The sequence below is a fragment of the Balaenoptera borealis genome, assembly GCF_965194805.1.
Source record: "Balaenoptera borealis genome assembly, chromosome: 7".
Lineage (NCBI taxonomy): Eukaryota > Metazoa > Chordata > Mammalia > Artiodactyla > Balaenopteridae > Balaenoptera > Balaenoptera borealis.
The window spans coordinates 83,941,293-83,966,161 of record NC_138864.1 but is presented as its reverse complement, the minus strand read 5'-3'; the positions used below and the strand labels follow the sequence as shown (position 1 = coordinate 83,966,161).

Here is a 24,869-nt window from a genome sequence, read left to right as displayed (position 1 = left end):
GACACTCATGAGATGGTTTGAGAGCAAGGCCTTTACAGCAAAGGGACAAACCAGTTATCCCTCTTGTAGAAATAAGTTAGACATGTTGGGTGAACAGGAAAAAGGGCCTACATAAAGAATAAAGATCTGTATATAGCTATGTCAATTCTGAAAGAAAGGAGAAGTAGGGAACTGACCCTACCAGGATACCAGGTTATAACTACAAAGCCATAGTAATAAAAGCTATGGTCATGACCAATGAAACACAAGAGAGAGCTAGTATATTTTGTGCATGGCTGCAACCTTAAAATATTGTTAGATGGTCATGATTCTTTTAAAATATATATATTAAATATTTGTTTAATGTAAAGCCAGTCCTACCATTTCTAGTTTAAAAACTAATAAGTAGATAAGGCTGTTCTCTAGACTGTCTCTGTGGATACCCTAAAAGGCACCAGGATGGATTATGATTTCTGATGATTTCCTGTATAAGGTCTCTGCAATTTTGCAGCAATCGTAATTAGAAACAGGAATGGGGAAGAAGTTATGAATATACAGCACTGTTATTGCACTGGCTGGACAATCTATACAGGAACTTAGAAAAGAATCAAGGCAGCTCTATAAATCAATGGGGTAAAGAACAAATTGTAGAGTAGGTGGTGCTAGGAAAACTGTCTTACTATATGGAGAAAAATAAAAGGGAGTCTTTCAACCTAACAAATACAAAAGATTAAATACCTAAATGTGAAAGCTAAAATTACAAAATTAATAGAAAAAATACAGGAGAATACCATTGAAACCTAAAGGAAAGAAAGGACTTAATAAAGAAAAAATGCAAAAATGCAAATCGTATGCCAAACAAGAGATTGATTAATTATGCCAAAATTAAGAATTTCTGTTCAACAAAGGAAAAGATATTTTACAAAGTCTAAAACTAACAAAATTAATATCTACCAAAGGAAAATTAAATCCTCTTTGGAGGAAGGTAATGTTAACCAGAGCCTCTACAATTATTCACATGCAATGTCTGGAACTGAATCAAAATTATCAGAAATGGAAAGAAACAGGACGAAATTATCAAAACCCAAAAGAAAAAAGACAATATTAATAGACCTATAGGTGATCCAGATATGGAAGTTACCAGACAGCAACTTTAAAATGACTATGAATAATGTGCTCAAGAAAATAAAAGATGGAGAATCTCACAAAAGACTGATATCTACTTTTTACAAAGAAACAGAAATTATAAAACTGAAAAATAACTGAAAGTAATAATTTATTATATATATTTAATAGCACGGCAAAAGAGAAAAAACATGAACCAGAAGATAGAGCAAGAGAAAATATCTAGATTAAAGTACAGAGAGAGAAAAAGATGGAAAATATAGGAAATAATATTTTTTTTTAAACCCTATAGAACACAGTGAAAATATCTAGTAATATATGTATAACTGGAGTACCAGGAGAGAAAAGAAAGGATGGGATAAAAGCAATATTTGAAAAGACAATAGACAATAATTTTCAAAACTGATGAAAGGTATCAACCCCAAACTGAGGAAGCTCTACATATACTAACAGAAACGTCAAAGAAAACCATGTCTAGGCACATCATAGTAACACTGTTGAAAATTAAAGAATGAGAAGAAGCAAAAAAAAAAATTAAAAAGAAGCAGTCAGAGGTTAAAAAAAAGACACATTACCTTCAAAAGAGTAATAATAAAAAATGTCAACTTATTTATCAACAGAGATAATGAAAGACTAAGGTAAGATAATGGAATTAAATACTTAAAGTGCTGAAAAGAAAATAAGCCACCAGTCTAGAATTCTATACCCATTGAAAATATCCTTCAAAAATAAAGGCAAAATAAAGACATTACCAAACAAAAACTGAAAAGAAAAAATTTATTGTAACATACCTGCTAAAGAAATACTAAAGAAAGTTCTTCAAGCAAAAGGAAAATGTAAATGCAATAATTATTCCAACTAAAACAAAAAATTATCAGACTGGATTTTAAAAAATCCACATATATGCTGGTTATAAGAGATAAGCTTTAAATATACACTAGACCATAAAGAAATCTCAACAAATATCAAAGGATTGAAATCATACAGAATATATTATGACTAAAGTGGAAATAAGCTAGAAATCAAAAACAAACAGATAACCAGAAAAATAGCCCAAATGCCGTGAATTAGTCAATACATGTCTAAATAGCCCACAGGTCAAAAGAATAAATCACAATGGGAATTAGAAAATATTTAAACTAAATTATATGATTATATAATTTATTAACTTCTGGGATACAAAGCACTACTTAGAAGGAAATTTGTAGCCTTAAAAGATATTACAAAAGAAGAAGGCTGAGGTGGGTAGAAGGTGGGAGAAATGGGTGAACTGGTTTTGTTTTGTTTTGCTTTATTTTTAGTTTAAATAAATTATAATAATTATTTTTTAAAAGGGTGAAGGATCCTGGTAAACCCCACAGGCTTTTGGTTGGCACTTTTAAATATAAAGCTACAGAATGGATGAAAGTAAAAAGATGGAAAAAAAGATATACCATGAAAACATTAATCAAAGGAACGCTGAAGTAGCTATACCTAAATAGACATTAAGGCAATAAGCATTATTAGAGACGAAGAGAGATTTCGTAATGATAGAAAAGTCTATCCGACAGGAAGCTATAAGAATTCTATATGTATATGCATCAAATAACATAGTCACGAAATGTATAAGCAAAGTAGGCCCAGCTTATCGATGGTCACAAAGGGAGTTAATACACTCTATCTGTTTAGCTTGCCTTGCACTACCAGTGCCTAAGTGCCTGGCACATATTAGGTGCACAGTAAATGACTTAAAAAGCCAGTATTACAAACCAGGATGCCTAATACTTCTTATACCCACCCCTGCAGAAATTCTCCAAGCAAATTACTAGTGCTTAAAACATACACAACACACACAAACAAAAACGCAATTACCTAACTAGTACAGGATGGTGCTTACAGGCATGACGGGCTTTGGACTCAGAAACACCTAGGTTCATGTCCCAGCTCCTTCACTTCCTGGCTAGGCAACCTTGGGAGTGATAACCTCTATGAGTCTGTATTTCCTCATCTGTAAATTGAGGAATAATAATACCTTCTTGCAGGTTTTTTCAAGTATGAAATAGAATAATATATGAAAAGTGCCTAGTATAGCATCAGGCACTAAGTAAACTCTCAATTAATGGTAGTAATTAATATTAATAATTATATATAAGAAATATTGAAAATAATCCTGAAATAACAGTCAAGAAGCCCCCTAAAAATTAGAATCAGAAATGCCCAAAGAAGAAGAGGAGGAAGAATAAGAGGAAGAGGAAGGAGAAGAACAAGAAGAAGGAGGAGGAGGCGGCTGAGAATCAATAATTTATGATAAAATAGAAATAAATAATAAAATAAAATAGAAAATAATAGCAAATTAAACTCAAAGAAAGCAGAATGAAAGAAAGAATAAAAGTAAGAGTGGGAATCAATTAATTAGAAAACAAACTTACAAAGCGAAAAGTTAGCTCTTTGAAAAAAGCATACAATTCATAACCCCCTAGTAAAACTAGTTAAGAAATAGAACACAAATTACCAGTATCGGGAATGGAAACAGAGACATCCCTGCAGATCTTACAGACTTTAAAGTGACAGTAAGAGGATATTCATAATTCACAAGGACACATGTACCCCAATGTTCATTGCAGCACTATTTACAATAGCCAGGACATGGAAACAACCTAAATGTCCAAAGACAGATGAATGGATAAAGACGATGTGGTACATATATACAATGGAATATTACTCAGCTATAAAAAGGAATGAAATTGGGTCATTTGTAGAGATGTGGATGGACCTAGAGTCTGTCATACAGGCTGAAGTAAGCCAGAAAGAGAAAAACAAATATCGTATATTAACACATGTATGTGGCATCTAGAAAAATGGTACAGATGAACCTATTTGCAGGGCAGGAATAGAGACGTAGACATAGAGAACAGACATTTGGACACAGGGTGGGAAGGAGAGGGTGGGACGAATTGGGAGATTAGGGTTGACATATATACACTACCATGCATAAAATAGATAGCTAGTGGGAACCTGCTATATAGCACAGGGAGCTCAGCTAGGTGCTCTGTGACAACATGGATGGGTGGGATGGGGGGTGGGGTGGGAGGGAGGTCCAAGAGGGAGGGGAGATAGGTATACGTATAGCTGATTCACTTCATTGTACAGCAGAAACTAACACAACATTGTAAAGCAATTTTACTCCAATAAAAAAAAATTGTGTATAATTGCACAATTTTATATCAATAAAGTTAAAATATAAATTAAGTGGTTAAATTCCTTGGAAAAATACAACTTGCCAAAACTGACACAAGAAGAAATAGAAAATTTTAATTAAAAAAATTTTTTAATTGAATCCACAATTTAAAACCTTTTAACTCAATGCTCAGAAGTCTTCTCCAGAAGATTCTCCCAAATATTTAAGGCAGAAATGACACCAATCTCACACTAACTCTTCAAGACCATAGAAAAAAAGAGGGACCACTTCTAGCATATCCTGGACACCAAAATCTGACAAGGCTGTTGTTACAAGAAAGGAAATTTGCCAGCCAATCTCCCTCATGAATTTATATACAAAACCCTACACAAAATATTAGTAAGTCAAATCAAACAATATATACAAAGATAATGCGTCACAGCCAAGGGTGGTTCATTCCAGAAATGTAAGGTTGGTTTAACATTCAAAAAACAATCAGTGTAGGGATCACCAAGGTCTATTGTGAAAGAATGAAAGTGAAGGACTTAGGATAGGGTTAAAAAACATTGCCCCAGGGGGCTTCCCTGGTGGCGCAGTGGTTGAGAATCTGCCTGCCAATGCAGGGGACACGGGTTCGAGCCCTGGTCCGGGAAGATCCCACATGCCATGGAGCATCTGGGCCCGTGAACCACAATTACTGAGCCTGCGCGTCTGGAGCCCGTGCTCCGCAACAAGAGAGGCCGCGATAGTGAGAGGCCCGCACACCGCGATGAAGAGTGGCCCCCGCTCGCCGCAACTGGAGAGAGCCCTCGCACAGAAACGAAGACCCAACACAGCCATAAATAAATAAATTAATTAATTAATTAATTTAAAAAAAAAACAAAAAAAAAACATTGCCCCAGAGGAGCGTTGTGGGAACTGATTCAACACCATACCTCTGGCTTCGACGCATCTCTTGTACCATATCAGGCTGACCCTTGAGAAGAAGTAAGAAGGGCCAAAGAAATCCCCCACACACAAAGCTTCCTGGTGTGTGCACTCTGGGCTGCTTTCTCCCTGGTGGGGTGACCATCATCACCTCCCCTACTTCACAGCCTTGCTCGGAGAGCCCAAGGAGCCACTCGGGACTGAACGGTTCTCCGAAAACCATCACCTGCGCACAGCACACTCACCTGACGGCCGGGGTCTGGCTCCCCTGCCGTTTGAACACTCTTTCCAGCCTCTCCTGGGTCGTCGGGGCATTCCCACTGGACAAGGAGAAATTCAAGGCGGTCCTGTCGGCCTCTGGGCCGCTGTCCACGGCTGGGCTGCCCTCTGAAAGGTCTCTCCACCGGCCGCTCCCGCTCTGGGAAAGCCCTTTGCCTGGCAGGTGAGGAGGGCTGCTGGGCGAGGCTCTCCGCTTTTCCAAGGTCAGCTGGCTGAGCAGGCCCAGGGTGCTCCTGGGGGGGGAGGTGGTGCTGGAAGCCGGGCCCTCCTGCGGGACATGGGGGGGACAGGCTGGGGTGTGAGCAGCCAGCTCGGGCGCTTGTAGGCTCCCCTCCTCGTGGGGTTGGGTCGTGCTGCTCAAGGCCGGGGACTGCCTCAGTGAGCGTTTGCGGAGGGAATCCTGAAAGGAGCAAGGACAAAAGCAGCGGTGAGGATCCCCTTGGAGGGAGGTGAGAAAATATCCCACGTCAAGCATTTACCCATGATCTTCCCTCCCCCAGGAATGTCTTTCCCATCCTCAACTCCTTCTCTTAAAATCCTACCCACCCTTTGAGGAGACACGCAGGGCCTACCACTTCTGTAACGCTTTCACAGCACCCCACCCACATAAATCCCAGGAGCATGCCTCGGTCCCCCCCTCATACCCCTTACAGAGAGCTCCAGGGTCAGACCTGTGTTCTAATTCCCGTGTCACCCCCTGCCAGCCGTGTGCTCTGTGGCAAGTCATTGAACTTCTTTGTCCCTCACTTCCCCACCTGCAATATAACCTGTCCACAACCCGCTATCAATAATTCCTAAATCCCAAAACCCCTAAAAAATGAACATTTCTTTTGGAATCCCATAGCAAATTCTTTTTCATTATTATGAGGTAGGTTGCTTGCATTCTTGGGTTTTTTTGTTGTTTTTTTTTTGGTTTTTTGGGCCACATGGCTTGCAGGATCTTAGTTCCCAGACCAGGGATTGAACCCGGGCCCTTGGCAGTGAAAGCACAGAGTCCTAACCACTGGACCGCCAGGGAATTCCGTTGCGGTCCTTTTTTAAGTGTGAATACTCATATGTTTTGCTGCAGAAATGTTTTGTTTATGGGGTGCTACTCCAAACCCTACTGCAGGCGTTCTGTGGTATGTGGTTTATGCATTGTATTTCCTTTCTGAAGTTTAAAAACAAAATCTAAATTCCAAAACACATTTGCTCAAAGGTTTTGGATGAGGGATTGGGGACCTGCAGTGCCGATCTCCCACAGGACCATGGTGAGGACTAAAGGAGAGACCCAGACCCACGTAAGGCACCAGCACGGAGCCAAACCCTGCACAGCAGCCAGCAAATATTACTTACTGCTATGCATCTTTGCCCCTGTCCCCACTTACATATGGCCTTAACCCTTCCTGCCAGTAGACCAGGTGATGGAGGCCATTCTTCCTTCAACTCTGGTGTCCCCAGAGCTCCCAGCCCAGTGACCTATACATAGTAAGCAATGCTTAGAAATGAAGGAATTTCAGAGGAGTCAACAGAAATGTCCTCTCCCACTAGCAATCATTAACCAATGAAATGAGAACTCACGTTGTTACCAATCTGAGGTGGAGGAGTAGGGGTAGGGGACAAAAATACACCTGCTGGGCTCTTCCTGGGTTTAAAATTCTGGACCTCTCAGCATTTCCAGAAATAATCCTGAGCCAAATTGTAAAGCCTGTGCCAGAAAAAGAACAGCTAATTCTGTCATATTCCCGCCCGGTGGAAATTACTAGGCACTATAAACCTCCTCTGAAAACCACCCAGGGCATCCCTTGCCACAGAACAAGGAAAACATTAGTCAACATTCCCAAGGAGACCCAAACTTCCGGCCAAGGGCAGGGAACCCAGCCTCTTACTCATTCTTCAAAAGTGCAGAGCTGATCTAGCAAAAAAAAAATGATGCCATACCTAGCAACCTTGCTCTTTTCTCTTGAGCAACCAATAAGTATGGCCAAGGTACTCAAAGGCCCCCAGAACACCTTCCAGAAAACCTGGGGAAATTCTACCTCTATGTCTTTCACAGGATTCAGATACCCCAGGGGAAAAGAACACCTCCAAGAACAATCACTTCTCCTTTGGGGAGAAGTTTGCAGCAATCTCTCAGCAGTAAAGCAGGTACAAGCCATCTTCCTTACACCTCAGTTATAAAGGGGTCTGAACTGCACAGACTTGCTGATTAGAAAGTTGTGATAGGACAGGACCCCTAGCGTTCATCTGGTCCACCAGTTCCCAAAGTGCAGTCCACAAACCTTACAGGTCTATCCCCAAACCCTTTCAGGGAGCTCAAAATTATTTTCATAATAATAATACAACATGATTTGCCTTTTTCACTGTGTCCACATTTGTACTGATGGTGCAAAGCACTGGTGGGAAAAACTGTTGGCTGGCCCTTAGCATGAATCAAGGCAGCAGCACCAAACTTCACCAGTACTCAAGGTATTCAATACCACTTGCAATAAAAGTAAATAAGTGAAATGCTAATTTCACTTAAGAATGTCCATGCTGAAGCATAAAACATATTGTGTTCAATCTTGACCCTATGTTATACGTCTCTTTAATAGTCTGTGTGACAAAATGGGAGGTATATATAAACATTCTGCGGGATGCAGAGGATGAAGGCTGCCACCAGGAGAAGCACTTATGCAGCCATCTGAGTTGTGAGCTAAACTTGCTATTTTTTTTCATGGAACAACTGACAGATGAACTATGGTTATTCAGTATTTGAATATTCAGTATTGAGTATTTGGCAGGCATTTTCTTGAAAATAAATTGAGCCTGTCACGTCAAGGAAAATAAATGATACACTGTTGCCAGTGATAAAATACAAGTCATCAGGTAAAAATTAGAATTTGGGGAAACTTGTGTTTGCCACTGTGAACTGGAGGGCTTCTCAAAAACTTTCTGATAAGTTGAGTAGTGACATACACAAATGCAATTTTTTATGTGTTTTTTCTGTATATTGAAATGTGTCAACGTTCAGAAGATCCATATAACCTAGTAAACCAATAATTTCCACATGACCCAATGCATCATGTTACTAAACCACGCAGTGGTAAAAGAGTCATTCAAAGTTCAAGACAAACCAGTGGAAACTGATACGTAGAAAAAGTTCATTGGGATGGTTTCAGATTCCACATTAAGAAACAACTTGTCTAAACCCTCAGAATGGGAGAAAATATTTGCAAACGAATCAACGGACAAAGGATTAATCTCCAAAATATATAAACAGCTCATGCAGCTCAATATTAAAAAAACAAACAACCCAATCAAAAAATGGGCAGAAGACCGAAATAGACATCTCTCCAAAGAAGACATACAGATGGCCAAGAAGCACATGAAAAGCTGCTCAATATCACTAATTATTAGAGAAATGCAAATCAAAACTACAATGAGGTATCACCTCACACCAGTTAGAATGGGCATCATCAGAAAATCTACAAACAACAAATGCTGGAGAGGGTGTGGAGAAAAGGGAACCCTCTTGCACTGTTGGCGGGAATGTAAATTGATACAGCCACTATGGAGAACAGTATGTTTTAAGGAACAGTATGGTTCCTTAAAAAACTAAAAATAGAATTACCATATGACCCAGCAATCCCACTACTGGGCATATACCCAGAGAAAACCGTAATTCAAAAAGACACATGCACCCCAGTGTTCACTGCAGCACTATTTACAATAGCCAGGTCATGGAAGCAACCTAAATGCCCATCGACAGACGAATGGATAAAGAAGATGTGGTCCATATATACAATGGAATATTACTCAGCCATAAAAAGGAACGAAATTCGGTCATTTGTAGAGACGTGGATGGACCTAGAGACTGTCATACAGAGTGAAGTCAGAAAGAGAAAAACAAATATCGTATATTAACGCATTTATGTGGAACCTAGAAAAATGGTACAGATGAACTGGTTTGCAGGGCAGAAACTGAGACACAGATGTAGAGAACAAACGTATGGACACCAAGGGGGGAAAGTAGTGTGGCGGGGGGGCCGGGGGGTTGGTGGTGGTGGGATGTATTGGGAGATTGAGATTGACATATATATACTAATATGTATAAAATAGATAACTAATAAGAGCCTGCTGTATAAAAAATAAATAAAATAAACTTCAAAAAAAAAAAAAAGAAAAAGAAAACCAGATATCTCAAGTTAAGGAATTTAGTACTTTTCTATATATGGGAAGATGCAGAAGTCAGGGCTCATTAAAATCATTCCTTTGATGCGCACCTCAGCTATCTGGGGTCAGCATCCTGTGCTTTCTCATCCTGAGTCTCCTCAGGGTGCGCTATGCCGGGGTTGGTGGTGGCTGCAGTATCTGATGGTCGGCATGCTATTTCTATGCTGAGTTCCCTCAGGGCTCACCATCAGGCAGCTGTAGTGTGATGGCTTGATGGCTGCAACATCCTTTGTTTACTGAAATGGCAGGCAACATTTTTTTTCATTGATAAGATGCGTATTCAAGGAATGGTTTAAATGAACTCAGACTCTGCATCTTCCTGTACAAAGAAAAGTGCTAACTTCATTAACTTGAGATGTCTGTTTTTCTCTTTTTTTCCTTTCTTTCTTTCTTTTTTTTTGTTTTTTTTTTTTTGCGTCACGCCACACGGCATGTGGGATCTTAGTTCCCCAACCACGGATCGAACCCACACCCCCTGCAGTGGAAGCCTGGACTCTTGACCACTGGACCACGAGGGAAGTCCCTGTTTTTCTTTAATTAACAGTAATCTTTGGATGTTCCTACTAGCTGGTTTCTTGCAAAAACTCCTGTATATCCTGGCTCCTCCCTTACCTCTTCAGAGCAGTCCCTCAGCGTTATCTGAGAGGCTGTCTTCCAGGCTTAAGTCCTCAGCAAGTCCGTCAAATAAAACGTAATTCTTAACTTGTAGGTTGTGTATGTTTTTAATCAACAGAACAATGACAGATAACTATACTTGATCTAGACCCAAAGCAGGTTGTTTTTGAGGGAACACCCAGCCTTGTGAACTGGATAAAAAAAAAGAAAGAAAAAAGAAACAACTTGTCTAGGTTTGGTGTAATATTAAAAAATACCCCTAGTTTTCTGAAAAGACTATTAAAATACTTTTCCCTTTCCCAACTGCATGACCATCACTGAGCCATGAAATTCCAGATCTCGAAGGGATCTTAGACACCTGGTCTAACAAACGAGACCATGGCCAAGAGGAACAAAGACCTTGTCCGAAAATCTCACAGGACGTAGGCTGAGGCGGGGAGAGGGTCCACTGCTTGCTGCCCTGATTCCAAATGAACTGGGAGAACGGTGCTGGTATCTGCAGCTGCACCCACACATAAATATGCCACACGTGAGGGTGGAGGTGACCAGCGTGGACACAGATGACCTATTTTTGGTTGGCTTAGGCTCCCTGATTTGACTGATACTCTACTTTGAGCTTGGCATTTGACCTTCCTTTGTTTTTCTGTTTCTCTTCTGTTTTACAAACCCCTTTTACGTTCATTCTCTCCTTTGGTTTAGTCTCCCACCTGATGGGACCCTACCACGGCCCCTCCTTAAGGGAGACTATAAAACATCGGTGTTAAATTTTTAGAATTTTTTTAAAACAAAACAAAACTATAAGGATTGGGATTTCTTTTTCCCTTTTCACTATCATGTGTTAAAAAATAAAAAAAAATATGTCCTCTAGACTGGGATGGGTCCCCCCACTCCTGAATGACAAAGATAAAGCTGGGTAGATGTGTTCTCACTCTGCAAAGGAATCCACCTGGTAACCACCTGGTTGATGAGATAGTTACACCGAAGGCAGGGGAGGTGAGGAGGCCTACCCATGGCCCCAGAGAGCTGACAGTAGAGCCAGGGAGGAAAAAGAGGCCAGTGTCCTTGCCATCTACCACGCAGATCCTCCCTTCTTGAGCTGTCTCGTGGGGTACCCCCAAGTAAACCCAGGCAGCCCCTTAAGCCCTGCCGGGTCCCCACTTTCCATGCTCATAATAATAGTAAGAGCACCAAGCCCACCTGTGGGGAGCTGGCGATGGGCCCGGCCATCATGCCTCGGACAATCAGGCCAGACTTTGGCCTGATCTTCTCTCCCATCCTCTTCGTGTCCAAGGAAGGCTCTGATGACTGAAGCTTGTCCATCTTCTCCCAAGCAGGAGCCACAGGAGGGCTTTCACCTGGGACAGTCTGCAAGGGCTTACTTTTGTGGGAGGCCCTTTTGGATGATGCAAAATTACCAAGTACATCCCCATTAAGATTGTCGTGTCTGCGAAAAAGGGATACTTCCATTAAAACAGATTCCCCAAAAGGAATCACTAGCAATGATGATAAATTCCACATTCCACAGGCACCCATAGCAAGCCCATTCACAAATCTGTGATGATTTCTAACCAGACTGTGCTTTATCAGTAAAGGTAAGGAAAAGAAAATACTTTTGTATCAGGGCAAGTCTGGCCTACAAAATGAGACCTGAAACAAGAAACAAAATCAGAGTCGATGACTGATGATAGGATCCCTTGAATGCTAAATACGAAGAGCATCCTTGTTTCTCCCAGACGCCAGAGATTAAGGAAAACTGCAGCCCTTCAATACAACAGTTCCCCCCTCCCGTTATGGTATATATAGGGTTCGGTACTATCCACGGTTCCAGGCATCCACTGGGGATCTTGGAATGTATCCCCCATGGATAAGGGGGGACGATGGTATAGTCATGAGAGGGGTGGAGTCCAGTTACTGCACACCATTGAGGGTGGTGGATAGAGACCTTTGGAAAACCTGGCGTTCCCAGTTAAGGTTTAGTAAAGTTAGGCATGCCAACGGCTTCTTTTCTTGGGTTGCTTGGCATTGAAACAGAGAAAGAGTAAGAAAGAAAGAGGGTGTGTGTGTGTAAGAGAGGGAGAGAGAACAAAAGAGGGTAAGAGACTGAGAGCAAAAGCAAGGAGTGAGGAAGAACAAGAATGAGAAAGAGACAGAGCAAGAGACCCAGGTAAAGAGGAATCCCACCTGTGGTCACTGAGAGCCCAGCACCCCTCCGACACAGGCTGGCCTATGCTCTACTATCGGACTCAGGCATAAAGAGGCATCGACATCAACTCTGTGCCAAGCTGCTTACCAAGCACTGGGTCATGCATGATGGAAGCGGTCATGTGTGCTATGATTGGGACATGCCAAGCAGAGGAAGGATCCGGAACCAACCCCGGGGAAATCTAGAAGGGCTTCCAGCTAAGGCAGAACCTGAGTCTGAAAGAATGAGTAGGCAGGAGGTAACCAGGAGAAGGCCCCAGGCACTAGCACAGAGTCCTGTAAAAGCAGGACATGCTCAGATGAGCTGGGGGAGTGGGGCGGGACACCTGCTGATGTGGAAAAGGCTTTTGCAAGTTCTCCTAAGGAGCTTGGACTTTATCCTAAAAGTTACAGGGAGCGTCTGAAGGCCTTTCAGCAGGGAAGAGCATGGCCAGACTTGTTTCGTGGAAATCTCACTCTATCTTAGGTCAAGGGTGGATTTGAGAAGATGACCAGGGGCCTGGAGATGAGAGAAGAGACCCTGGGAGATAGCCAGGGAAAGAGGTGAGAGTGTGAATGGAGGCCGCTGTTGCGAGACAGAGAAAGGGGGGAAAGAGTCTAGCATCATTAAGGACACAAAAATGATAGACAAGGAGGAGTCAAGGATAACACCCAAGTTTGTAGCTTGGGTAACTGGGTGGAACTCAGAAGCTTCAACCTCTGCATTGCTGGCTTTTTATCGGTTCAGAAGTATTTCATTTCCTAGCCAGGCACTAAGTGTCTTTGAAGGAGGAATCATCTTTTTCATACCACCCTCATTTCCTTTCACATCTTAAACCTTGAGTTAATTTTTTGGTGGTTCCCATCTTTTAGCAGCTTGACACCCAGACCTTAAGCTTTGGCTACCCTCAGGAAAGGAAATGTTTTTCAACAGAGCTGGAAGAAAACACCCTTTCCCAGGAAGTCAGACTCACTATTGGTGATGACATGCAGCGTGTTAAGGTGGTAACTTAACATAACTGCTCTCCAGTGCTGATCGTTTTGTAATGTATAAAATATCGAATCACTATGCTGTGTAACAGGAATTAACATAGTGCCGTAGGTCACTTATACTTCAAAAACAAACAAACAAACAAAATAGAAAAAGAGTTCAGACTTGTGGTTACAAGAAGCAGGGGGTAGGTGGAGGGGGAATTGGATGAAGGTGGTCAAGGTGTAAACTTCCACTTATAAGATAAATAAGCACTAGGGATGTAATGTACCACATGATCAATATAATGAACACTGCTGTATGTTATATACGAGAGCTGTTAAGAGATGAAATCCTAAGAGTTCTCATCACAAGGGAAAATATTTTTTTCTTTTTCTTTTCTTTTGTATCTATATGAGATGATAGATGTTCACTAAACTTATTGTGGTCATCATTTCATGGCATATATAAATCAAATCATTATGTTGTACAACTTAAACTTATACAGTGCTGTATGTCAATTCTATATCAATAAAACTGGAAGAAAAAAAATAACTGTTTTCCAAATAATAGAGGTATAATCAAGAATGCCAGTTCATTTTCTTCCCGAGTTCCAAAAGGCCTTATTTTTCAGATTTCTCCATCGCTCCAGTGTTTAGTGGCCTTTTAGAATTCTATACTCCTGCTTTTAAGAAAATGCAAACAAAGGAAGCCCCCGAACCTTATGAATCATGGAATTTAAATTAAACATTTTGAATCATAAGTATCCTCCATCACAAAGTGGTCCATTCCCATGGCTTCCAGAGGAAAAGAACAGTGCTCCAGGACAGGGATTCTGAAAATGCAGAGGATGGGAGGCTGAGTGATGGCCTCCTGAAGATGTTCACAACCTAGTCCCTGGACCCTGTGAATATGTTACTTTACATGGCAAAAGAAAGGGACTTTGCAGACATGATTATGTTAAGAATCTTGAGATGGGTACATTATCCTAGATTGACTGTGTGGGCCCAATGCAATCACGGGGGTCCTTATTAGAGGGAGACAGGAGGATGAGAGTCAGTAGTAGGAGATGTGACACAGAAGCAGGGGTTGTAGTGATGTGCTTTGAAGATGGAGGAAGCAGCCACAAGCCCAGGAATATAGGCAGCCTCTAGAACTTGAAGAATGAAAGGAAACAGATTCTCCCCTCAAAGCCTCTGGAAAGAACCAGCCCTACTGACACCTTGCCATTAGCCCAGTGAGACCAATTTTGGACTTCTGACCTCAGAACTGTAAAATAAATAAATTGGTGTTGCTTTAGGACACCATGATGGTTAAATTTTGTATGTCAACTTGGCTAGGCTATGGTGCCCAGTTGTTTGGTCAAACACTAGTCTAGATGTTGCCGTGAAGATATTGTTATATTGTGATTAATTAACATATTGTGATTAATATCTACAATCAGTTGACTTTAAGTAAAGGACATCACCCTAGATAATACAGGTGGGCCTCATTCAATCAGTTGAAGACCTTAAGAGCAAAAACAAAGGTTTCCCAAAGAAGTAATTCTGCCTCAAGACTGTAACACATCAGACCTGTCGAGATCGGTAGCCACATGGCTGCACCCATCTCGGGCCACGGGGCCTGGAACCTGCTGCCGTTCCTGAGGCTGGTGGGGCAGCTCAAGAGAGTCCCACATACTGGCTGGGTATACAGAAATGTCCAGAAGCCAGAGAGCATATCAGATCACATGTATAGGATGGCAATTATGGCTCTGGTGACCAAAGATGAAAATCTTAACAAAGACCGGTTTGTTTTGAACTCTAGTATGCTTATGGTTGAAATTCATGTGGGCATCTTGCAATTCATCCACAAGATGTAAAATCCATAAAACTCTCAGAGGAAAACATAGGCAGAACACTCTATGAAATAAATCATAGCAAGATCCTTTTTGACCCACCTCCTAGAGTAATGGAAATAAAAACAAAAATAAGCAAATGGGACCTAATGAAACTTAAAAGCTTTTGCACAGCAAAGGAAACCATAAACAAAACAAAAAGAAAACTCTCAGAATGGGAGAAAATGTTTGCAAATGAAGCAACTGACAAAGGATTAATCTCCAAAATATACAAGCAGCTCATGCAGCTCAATATCATAAAAAACAAACAACCCAATCCAAAAATGGGTGGAAGACCTAAATAGACATTTCTCCAAAGAAGATACAAAGATTGCCAACAAACACATGAAAGGATGCTCAACATCACTAATCATTAGAGAAATGCAAATCAAAACCACAATGAGGTATCACCTCACACCGGTCAGAATGGCCATCATCACAAAATCTACAAACAATAAATGCTGGAGAGGGTGTGGAGAAAAGGGAATCCTCTTGCACTGTTGGTGGAAATGTAAATTGATACAGCCACTATGGAGAACAGTATGGAGATTCCTTAAAAAACTAAAAATAGAACTACCATATGACCCAGCAATCCCACTACTGGGCATATACCCTGAGAAAACCATAATTCAAAAAGAGTCTGTATCACAATGTTCATTGCAGCACTGTTTACAACAGCCAGGACATGGAAGCAACCTAAGTGTCCATCGACAGATGAATGGATAAAGAAGATGTGGCACATATATACAATGGAATATTACTCAGCCATAAAAAGAAACGAATTTGAGTTATTTGTAGTGAGGTGGATGGACCTAAAGTCTGTCATACAGAGTGAAGTAAGTCAGAAAGAGAAAAACAAATACCATATGCTAACACATATACATGGAATCTAAAAAAAAAAATGGTTCTCACGAACCTAGGAGCAGGACAGGAATAAAGATGCAGATGTAGAGAATGGACGTGAGGACACGGGTTGGGGGGAAGGGGAAGCTGGGACGAAGTGAGAGAGTGGCATGGACAAATATACACTACCAAATGTAAAACAGATAGCTAGTGGGAAGCAGCTGCACAGCACAGGGAGATCAGCTCGGTGCTTTGTGACCACCTAGAGGGGTGGGATAGGGAGGGTGGGAGGGAGATGCAAGAGGGAGGGGATATGGGGATATATGTATATGTATGGCTGATTCACTTTGTTATACAGCAGAAACTAACACAACATTGTACAGGAATTGTACTCCAATAAAGATGTAAAAATAAAAAGATGTAAAATAAAAAAAAAAAGACTGTAACACAGAAATCCTGCCTGAGCTTCCAACATGCCAGTCTGCTCTATAGATCTCAGACTCGCCAGCCCTACAACCACATGGACCAATTCCTTAAAATAAATCTCTTTATTTAAATATATATTTATGCACATATACATTTATACATATACACATTTATATCCTATTGGTTCCTTTTGGTTTTGTTTCTCTGGAGAACCCTATTACAGCCACTGAGTTTACAGTAATTTGTTATAGCAGAAATAAGAAATTAATCCACAGTATAAATGAGAAGAGGTACCTGGCTTTGCTTGTTTCTGACAATGATGTTCTCCAACTCGCATCTTCATTTGCAAGGTCATATATATTTACCAGCGTGGTCTCTGAGCATCTCAATGGTAATTTGTTACTTTTCTTTGGTATTGAGAGTGCAGGGATTGGTGTTTCTTGAGTAAAATTGTTACCAGTATTTCCAAAGTGATCCAGAAAATATCTGGTGATGAGCTCAAGGTTTGTTTTTAGAGGATTTCCCTTTGCCTATCATCAGAAGAAAAAAAATCATTAATTTTATGTACAGCTTCAGGGAAGGGAGGGAAAGACAGCCATCACAATTCTTTGACAGAGTTTATCAACTTCTTACTCATCCATACATTCTCTCAGCAAACATTCACTGACTGCTTATTATATGTCAGGTACTGTGTTAGGTAGCAACACAGATGGAGACAAAATCAGTACCCTAAAAGAACTAGCATCCAATGCATGAGTCAGGAGATTCAATGAACAATTGTAATAAAATGTGATATGAACAGAGGAATACCCGAGCAAATTTCCTCTCGTTTTTTTTTCCTGGGAATAACTTTATAAAATATATATCCTTTTATAAAAAAAAAAAAAATTAAGTCTTTATGATCGCTAACCCTACAACTTTATAAACATTTGGGACTTGAATGATTTCTTAGTTTATGTACTCTACATTTAACACTGGGCACAAGGAATTACAGAGACAACGCTGCAGAAAGTTAGCGCAAGAGCATAGAGAGGCAGTCAGGATTGACTCAGTTTACACCCCAATCTTTAAAAAAGATAAAATGTAACTCTTTTTTTTTAAATAAATTTATTTATTTTTGGCTGCATTGGGTCTTCATTGCTGCGCGCGGGCTTTCTCTAGTCACGGTGAGCGGGGGCTACTCTTTGTTGTGGTGTGCGGGCTTCTCATTGCAGTGGCTTTTCTTGTTGCGGAGCACGGGCTCTAGGCACACGGGCTCAGTAGTTGTGGATTGCAGGCTCTAGAGCACAGGTTCAGTAGTTGTGGTGCACAGGCTTAGTTGCTCCGCAGCACGTGGAATCTTCCCGGACCAGGGCTCGAACCCGTGTCCCCTGCATTGGCAGGCGGATTCTTAACCACTGCGCCACCAGGGAAGTCCAAAATGAAACTCTTTAGTAGTAGGTTTCGGAAATAAGTGGTATCAGTATTTCCCTACCCTGACAGCACTAAATATTATCTTTGGAGGTTTTTTTAAAAGACAGATTCTCAGGCCCCGCTGAGTCTTACTAAGCCAGAATCACCAAGATTAGAACCTTGATTTCTTTTAGAAAGTCTCGTAAGTAATTTGTACAGACACAGTTATCCAAGCAGCAATCCACAGGCTGGCCTCAGGGGCTAGACCATGTGTCAGTCCGCACCCCACCTGCCCAGTAACACCCAGGCCCTTTGGAACTGCGGCCAGGCATGGGGCATGTGGTGAGTTTGCAGTCAGAGTGGTAAAGCGCCTGATAAAGAGCCTGGCACAGAGGGAAACTTCGGGTGAATCCAGTCTTTCCCCCTTTCTATTCCCTTGACCTACACAGCAGAACTCTGGGACCAAGACCCACAGGGTTATGATCAAACTCAACAGAATTATCAGGCAGTCAAAATCAGGGGACAGTTTTATTTTTTTTAGAATGGGACCCAAAAAGCTATTTTGTCTAAGTCTAGATGAAACTTACAAGGAAGAGAGCTTGGGGGAGAACGTTAAATAATTATTTCAACCTTCTTGTTTTTCTTTCAATACGAGAGATTTAGGGCCCTGAATACCTGAACTATACTTTGTGGCTTTTCACATCACTTTGCTGATAATAGATACAGCCTTTATATGAATCTAGATACCATTTTTCGAAACCTCAATTTTACATAGGCATTTTACCTACTGCACACTTAATAGGGAAAAACAAGTTACTGGAATTAACATTAAATTGGCAGGGCTTTCCCAGAATCACTCTAGCTTTGTGCTGAGTGAATGTCAAAATTATAATGCCATAGATAGATTAATGAGTATATTTTCCTGTAAAATATAAGCTCCAATTCATTGTATAACAGCTAATAACTACTGTATAAATCAAATTATCAGGGCACTTATCAAGATCTAATGAAAATATCTTACGTATCTTAAGATAACAGTTACCTTAGGGAGACTATACCACAGTGAAGAAATAATAATAACTTGAATGGCAAAGATGCTTCTGGGAAATTAGGTAAAGATGTATTTACATAAAAATTCCACTGTGCAGCAACGGTTAATTGAATTTTCTGCTGAACTGTCTCACTCTCTGTGGAAAATCTTTCTAAAATGTACAGTCCACTCTCCTGCCTTAAAAGACAGCCAGAGGAAGACTGCTGAGTATCTGCTGCCTGGGGCAACAGTCTCCTGTCTACAGGAGATGGAGGGGCCCGAGTGTCACTGCAGGACCCAGAGGATGAAGGTCTTTACTGGGCCTCTGGTAGGACTTCACCTGGCTGCCACTTGTGATAAATGCTGAACGACACGATCACGAAGTTCTTTCCAACTCTGACACTGTGCCCTCCCACAAGGCATCTGCTGGAGAGCCCATTCTTGAATCAAATTATAGCATTCTCTGTTCTTACCGAAAGAGCAATTAATTCAGAATGGTAGCTTCATTCCTTCGTTCCTGTATATTAATTCACTCGCTCATTCATTCATAAATACACACTATTTACTATGTCATCAGTCCCATGTCAAGTATGGGGATACAACGTATCCTGCACCGTCCGAGGTAGTGCGGGAGGCAGATCCTAATTAAACCACCACACAAATATTCTATTATAAACATAATAAGCCACAACAAAGGAAAAATAAGGGGTACCCTGAAGGCTTGTAACAGAAAGTGGAGGCATCGAGGCTGGGGGATCAGGGAAGCACCCCGAGGTGCCTGTTCCATTTGCTACCTCAACTCCAACGCACCCGGCTTAGCTGAACCCAAGCCCTGCATCTGCCTGAATTAGATGTCACAGTGACCTTAAGAAAAAGGTGTTACTCAGAACTGCAGAAGGAAAACCATATGCAAGCAGAGAATGGAAATTTTTAGCATAACTGAATGCTATATTTTTAAGTACAGTCTTACTAAAAATAGCCTCATGGGGGGAGGAGGGAGCACCGGGAATAATTGTTGCAGGCTCGGGTTCAAAATGCGCCCCAGAGCTGCGCACGCGCGGCGCGGTAGGCCAGTGGGGTGCGACCAACTCAGGCTGGAAACCCCACACACACAGTTGGGATTTGTCCGCCCTCAGCCTGGTCTGTTTCTCCCTGACTGCATGTATGGCAAGCCTCCGGCCACTGGTCTCGGATGACCTGGCAGGGCTCATGAGTGCTTTTGACGTTGCCACATTCCGTTCCAGAACTCCGTACCACACGTTAAAAGCATGTACCTTGTTCTCCTTGTAGAGAACTTCAAGATGCAAAACCTTTCGGAGATGGTTTCTGCTGTTTATGCTGAGATCAGAGCGTGGGCGTTCCTGGTCCATGGTCACACACGTCTTCTTTAAGCCCTGAGGGAAGAACTCTGAATCACTCTTTACCATTTTAAATCAAAACCTTCTGAGCTCTGACTCAGAGGATAAACAAACGACTGTTGATGTTCCTTATGATCATCTTCTCCTGCCTTCCTCTCAGGATACTGGGAGGACCAAAAACTGACTTAAGCATTTATTTTTATATAACCTTTACACTTGATATCATCTTCACAATTATTATTCCGAATCTTACAGCCACCCCGTGGGCTGGGCTCAGGCTGGAGTTGTCAGCGCGTTTTATAGAAAAGGAAAGTGAAATCCGGGTAACAACTGTCTGGACCGAGGCTGGCTCAGGAGCCCTGGGTTTGGCCTAGATTTGGGGCCACAGGGTATGAAGCTTTAAAAATAAACAAAAGGAAAAGCATAAACAAAAGGCCAATATTCATTCCCTTCTTTCAGATGGGGCACCAGGGTCGATTTGTCCAACATAACACAGTGGACACACATAGCGGGAGTTCTGACCATCCCAGGCTGCGAGGCGGTGACGCGAGGACCCAGACTCACAGGAAGCACGTGGTAAGCGTCTGCAGTGCCCCAGCGCAGCCGCTTTCCATCATCCGGCCCTGAACTCCCAGAAGGCCAGCCATGGGAAGCACTATTCCCCCTAAGAGCCTGGCTTCTTCATTCGAAAACGACAGCAGCTGTGGCCTGCCCACCTCCCCAGAACGCAGTGATCACCAAATGGCAGAAGATGAGGAGATGCCTCACACACAGCTCAGCCTGGCATTAAGGGAGCCCCTTGCTCCTGATGGATCCAGACCCCAGTGCTAGCCAGGCGTCAGTGGCTCCCCTAGGCTTTGTATTCAGAATTTTACGGAGGCTCTCAGTGCTGGGAAAACAAGACAAAACCTGCTGCCTGCCATGAATTGGGACAAGAAGAATTTGTGAAACAAGACGTATGAACACAACCTTGAACCAAAAGAAATGAAAAGAAGTCTTGGGCCGGGGGAGGGGGAGGGGGGGAGCGGGAACAGAAAGAAATGTTGGGGAAAAGGTAGGGACATGCCTGGGTCCATTAAAGAGAGTCAGCCGGAAGGAGAGGTGGGACTCAAGAGGCACCTGCATTTCATGGGGGCTTAACCATGGCTTTCCCACCAAAGTGATGTGGAAACCTGTAAAATAAGGGTCCCTCTCTTCTGGGTAACTCTTGATGTTCGTCAGCAGTTCAGATCAGCAAGTCTTGGCACACGTAACAAATTCCCTGGGATTGTGGTGCAAACTGGCGTTTGAAAACCACCGGAGCCGTGGACAAGGATGCCCTCAGAAATCAGCCAGTCATCGGTCCCGTCATTCATTCAACAAACACTTGTCGTGCACCTGCTCTGTGCCAGGCTCTGTTCTAGACGCAGGAGATATAGCTGGATTATGGCCAAGTCCTGCCCTCATGGAACTGACATTCTGTTAGGGAAGCAAGCCATAAACAAAGGGGTAAATGTACAGTACACCAGCTGCTAATATGCTCTATTATGAAGACAGAGAAAACAGAGAGAGAGGAGACACTGTTTTAGATAGTCAGCTATTTATCGAGCATCATCCATGTGCTCACTCCTGTCTTCAAGTTTCCCCACCTGTTAAATGAAAGGAACAAACCGTTAGTCCACTAGTTCATCTGCTAGAGGCGGAGGAGTGAACAGACCAAAGTCCCGGCCCTCACAGAGCTCACCTACTATCAGGAAAAAGACAACAAATAGAATACCCTATGGGAAAAAAAATACAGCAGAGTCAGGAAACAGAGAAGGCCAGGAGGGGGTACAGGGCAGGGTTGCTACTTTATAAAAGGTGATCAGGAAAGGCTTCATGATTAAGTGACATTAGAGTCGAGACACGAGGGAACTAAGGGAGCAGATTGTGCAGACACTTGTGGGTAGTGTTCTACAAGGGCAAAGGCCCTGTGGCAGCTACAAGGAGGCCAGTACAGCTAGAGCCATGTAACTAGGGAAAAGTGTCAGGAAATGAGGTCAGAGAGGTTGCCCAGAGCTTGCTAAGGAAAGGCCTTGTCGGCTTTTGTAAAATGGAAAGGCTCCTGGAGGATTTGAAAAAAGGAGCATCCTGGACTAACTTATATTTGCCAAGGATCACTTGGCTGCTAGGTTGAGAACAGACTGTATGAGATGGGGGATTACGTATTAAGATTAGAAGGCTATTGAACAACTCACATGAAAGATGGAGGTGACTTGGACCAGGGTGGTTGTAGCAGAAGGGGGAATAAATAGCTACATTCTTTAAGTGCTCTGATGGGAAAGCCTACAGATTTACTGATGGACTGCATGCAGGGTGCACAAAAAGGAAAAAAAGCCAGGAATGGTTCCAAAGGTTTTGGTCCAAGCAACCAGACAGTTAGTGATGCCACTTACTGAAGTGGGAAAAATTGCAGGAGGTGAAGGAATCAGGAATTGAGTTTTGGACGTGTTAAGTTGAGATGTTTATTGGATATCCAAATGGAAATGTAACATAGGCAGTTGGAAAGAATGTAAGAGTTCAAGGAGAGGTCTTGGCTAGAGATAGACATTTGGAAATTGTCAGCATATCAAGGGTACTGGAACCCACAACAGTGGTGGAAGTGGCTGGGAAATGAATGGAGAAGAGAAGAGGGCCAGAGACTCAGTCTTTAAGCCCACCAGCATGCACAGCTCAGGAAGCCAGGGGGGACTTGCCAGGAACCTGAGAAGGTATAGAAGGAAAACCAGGAGAGGGTGATCTCCAGAAGCCAAGGGGAATGAGTTTCCAAGAAAGGCATAATCAACTGAGTCAAACACAATTGTTAGATCAATAAGTGTAAGGACTGAAAATCAGAAGTCATTGGTGAACTTGACAAGAGTTGTTTCCATGGAGTGATGGGGACAAAAGCCTGATTAAAGTGGGTTTGAGAAAACAGGGAGAAGAATTAGAATCAGAGCATACAGAGCCCTCTCATGGGTTTTGCTATAAAAGAGAAAGAGACTAGTAGCTGGAGGGGCTTGGGGGTCAAGATGGAATTGGTAGGAGCACGTATACACGTTGATAAGACTAACCCAGTAGAGAAAGCAAAATGTATGATACGATACAGAGAGATGACGATAACTGCACCCGTGTCCTGGAACACACAAGAGGGGACAGGCACACAGGGAGGGGCTGGAAGGAAGGAAGGAAGATGGAGAATTCATTCCTAAGAACAGGAGGCAGGGTGGGGCGAATAGTTCAGGCCCAGGAAGGTTAGTTACTGTGGTGGTAGGGCGTGCTGGAGTTTTCTCAAGGCTGCTTCTATTTTCTCAGTGAAATTAGAGGGGGAGGGGGCTTTGCAGCTTGAGGAGAGAGATGTGTGAAATGGTCGGCCAAGATGTGAGAGAGTGAACGGGCTGGAGAGGTATAAGAAGATGGGCGGGCATCCCTGAGGCATCACAGGGGTGAGTGGCCATGAATTTGGCATGAAACCATCAACACGGTGGTGTGTTTTCCCCCAGCCCCATTCAGCTCTGCAGTGCAGGCACAGAGTAGACCAAGCTGAATTTCTAACATCAGAGGAGTATAAAGAAGCCAGAGACAGGGGCTTCCCTGGTGGCGCAGTGGTTGGGAATCTGCCTGCCAATGCAGGGGACGCGGGTTCGAGCCCCGGTCTGGGAAGATCCCACATGCCGCGGAGCAACTGGGCCCGTGAGCCACAACTACTGAGCCTGCGCGTCTGGAGCCTGCGCGTCTGGAGCCTGTGCTCCGCAACAAGAGAGGCCACGACAGTGAGAGGCCCGCGCACCGCGATGAAGAGTGGCCCCCGCTTGCCACAACTAGAGAAAGCCCTCGCACAGAAACGAAGACCCAACACAGCCAAAAATAAAAATAAGTTAATTAATTAATTTTAAAAAAAAAAGAACAGCTTAAAAAAAAAGAAGGGAGAGACAGGCAAGGGAGTTGAGCGTGGTGTTGAGGGCGTGATTACAATGATGGGTGGGTAAGACGTGAGGAGAGGTCACAAGAGGGCTGAGGAATGGTGAAAAGTTGGCAGGAACAGTGGAAGGGAGATGGGAGTGAGGCTGAAGAATAGTTTATATCGGGCTACTGATGGGGGTGAGCTGGATGTGAGGGACGATGGGATGCTTGGAACTGAGATTATGGAAACAAGCCTAGGGCATGACCACCTGGAAGGAGTGTCAAAGGTCAGATGGGACAGGTCCCTGCAGGAGAGGGAGGCTGGGGCACAAGAGGAGGGAGGCCTGGAAGGCTAGGGCACCAGAAGAGTCACCTTGGTGGACCCTGCCATTGCCAGGAGACTGTCATGATTCTCCCTGCAGGGGGATCACGCTTGGAGGAGGCCAGTGTAGCTGGGTACAGAGTAGGTTGGAGGGTAGAGGAGGAGTAGTGGAAGGTGAGGTTCGAGGGGGAGCCGGCAGCCACGCCATGGGGAGCCTGGTAGGCCCTGGTGAGGCCTTCCCTGGGATTTTATTCTAATTGCAAAAGGAAGCACGTGGAGGGTTTTGGACAGAGGA

The 24,869-nt window shown here is 42.8% G+C and overlaps 1 protein-coding gene across 1 annotated transcript in view; it reads right to left on the bottom strand.

The window, feature by feature from the left end:
• MINDY4 (MINDY lysine 48 deubiquitinase 4) overlaps positions 1-24,869 on the bottom strand; it is a 117,846-nt gene that overhangs the window by 89,778 nt on the left and 3,199 nt on the right. The window contains exons 2-5 of the mRNA XM_082398776.1: positions 20,269-20,388; positions 16,867-17,102; positions 11,474-11,720; positions 5,434-5,867 (exon numbers count right to left, since the gene is read on the bottom strand). Of these exons, the coding sequence (XP_082254902.1) occupies positions 5,434-5,867; positions 11,474-11,720; positions 16,867-17,102; positions 20,269-20,388 (1,037 nt within the window). The remainder of the gene's footprint in view (positions 1-5,433; positions 5,868-11,473; positions 11,721-16,866; positions 17,103-20,268; positions 20,389-24,869) is intronic.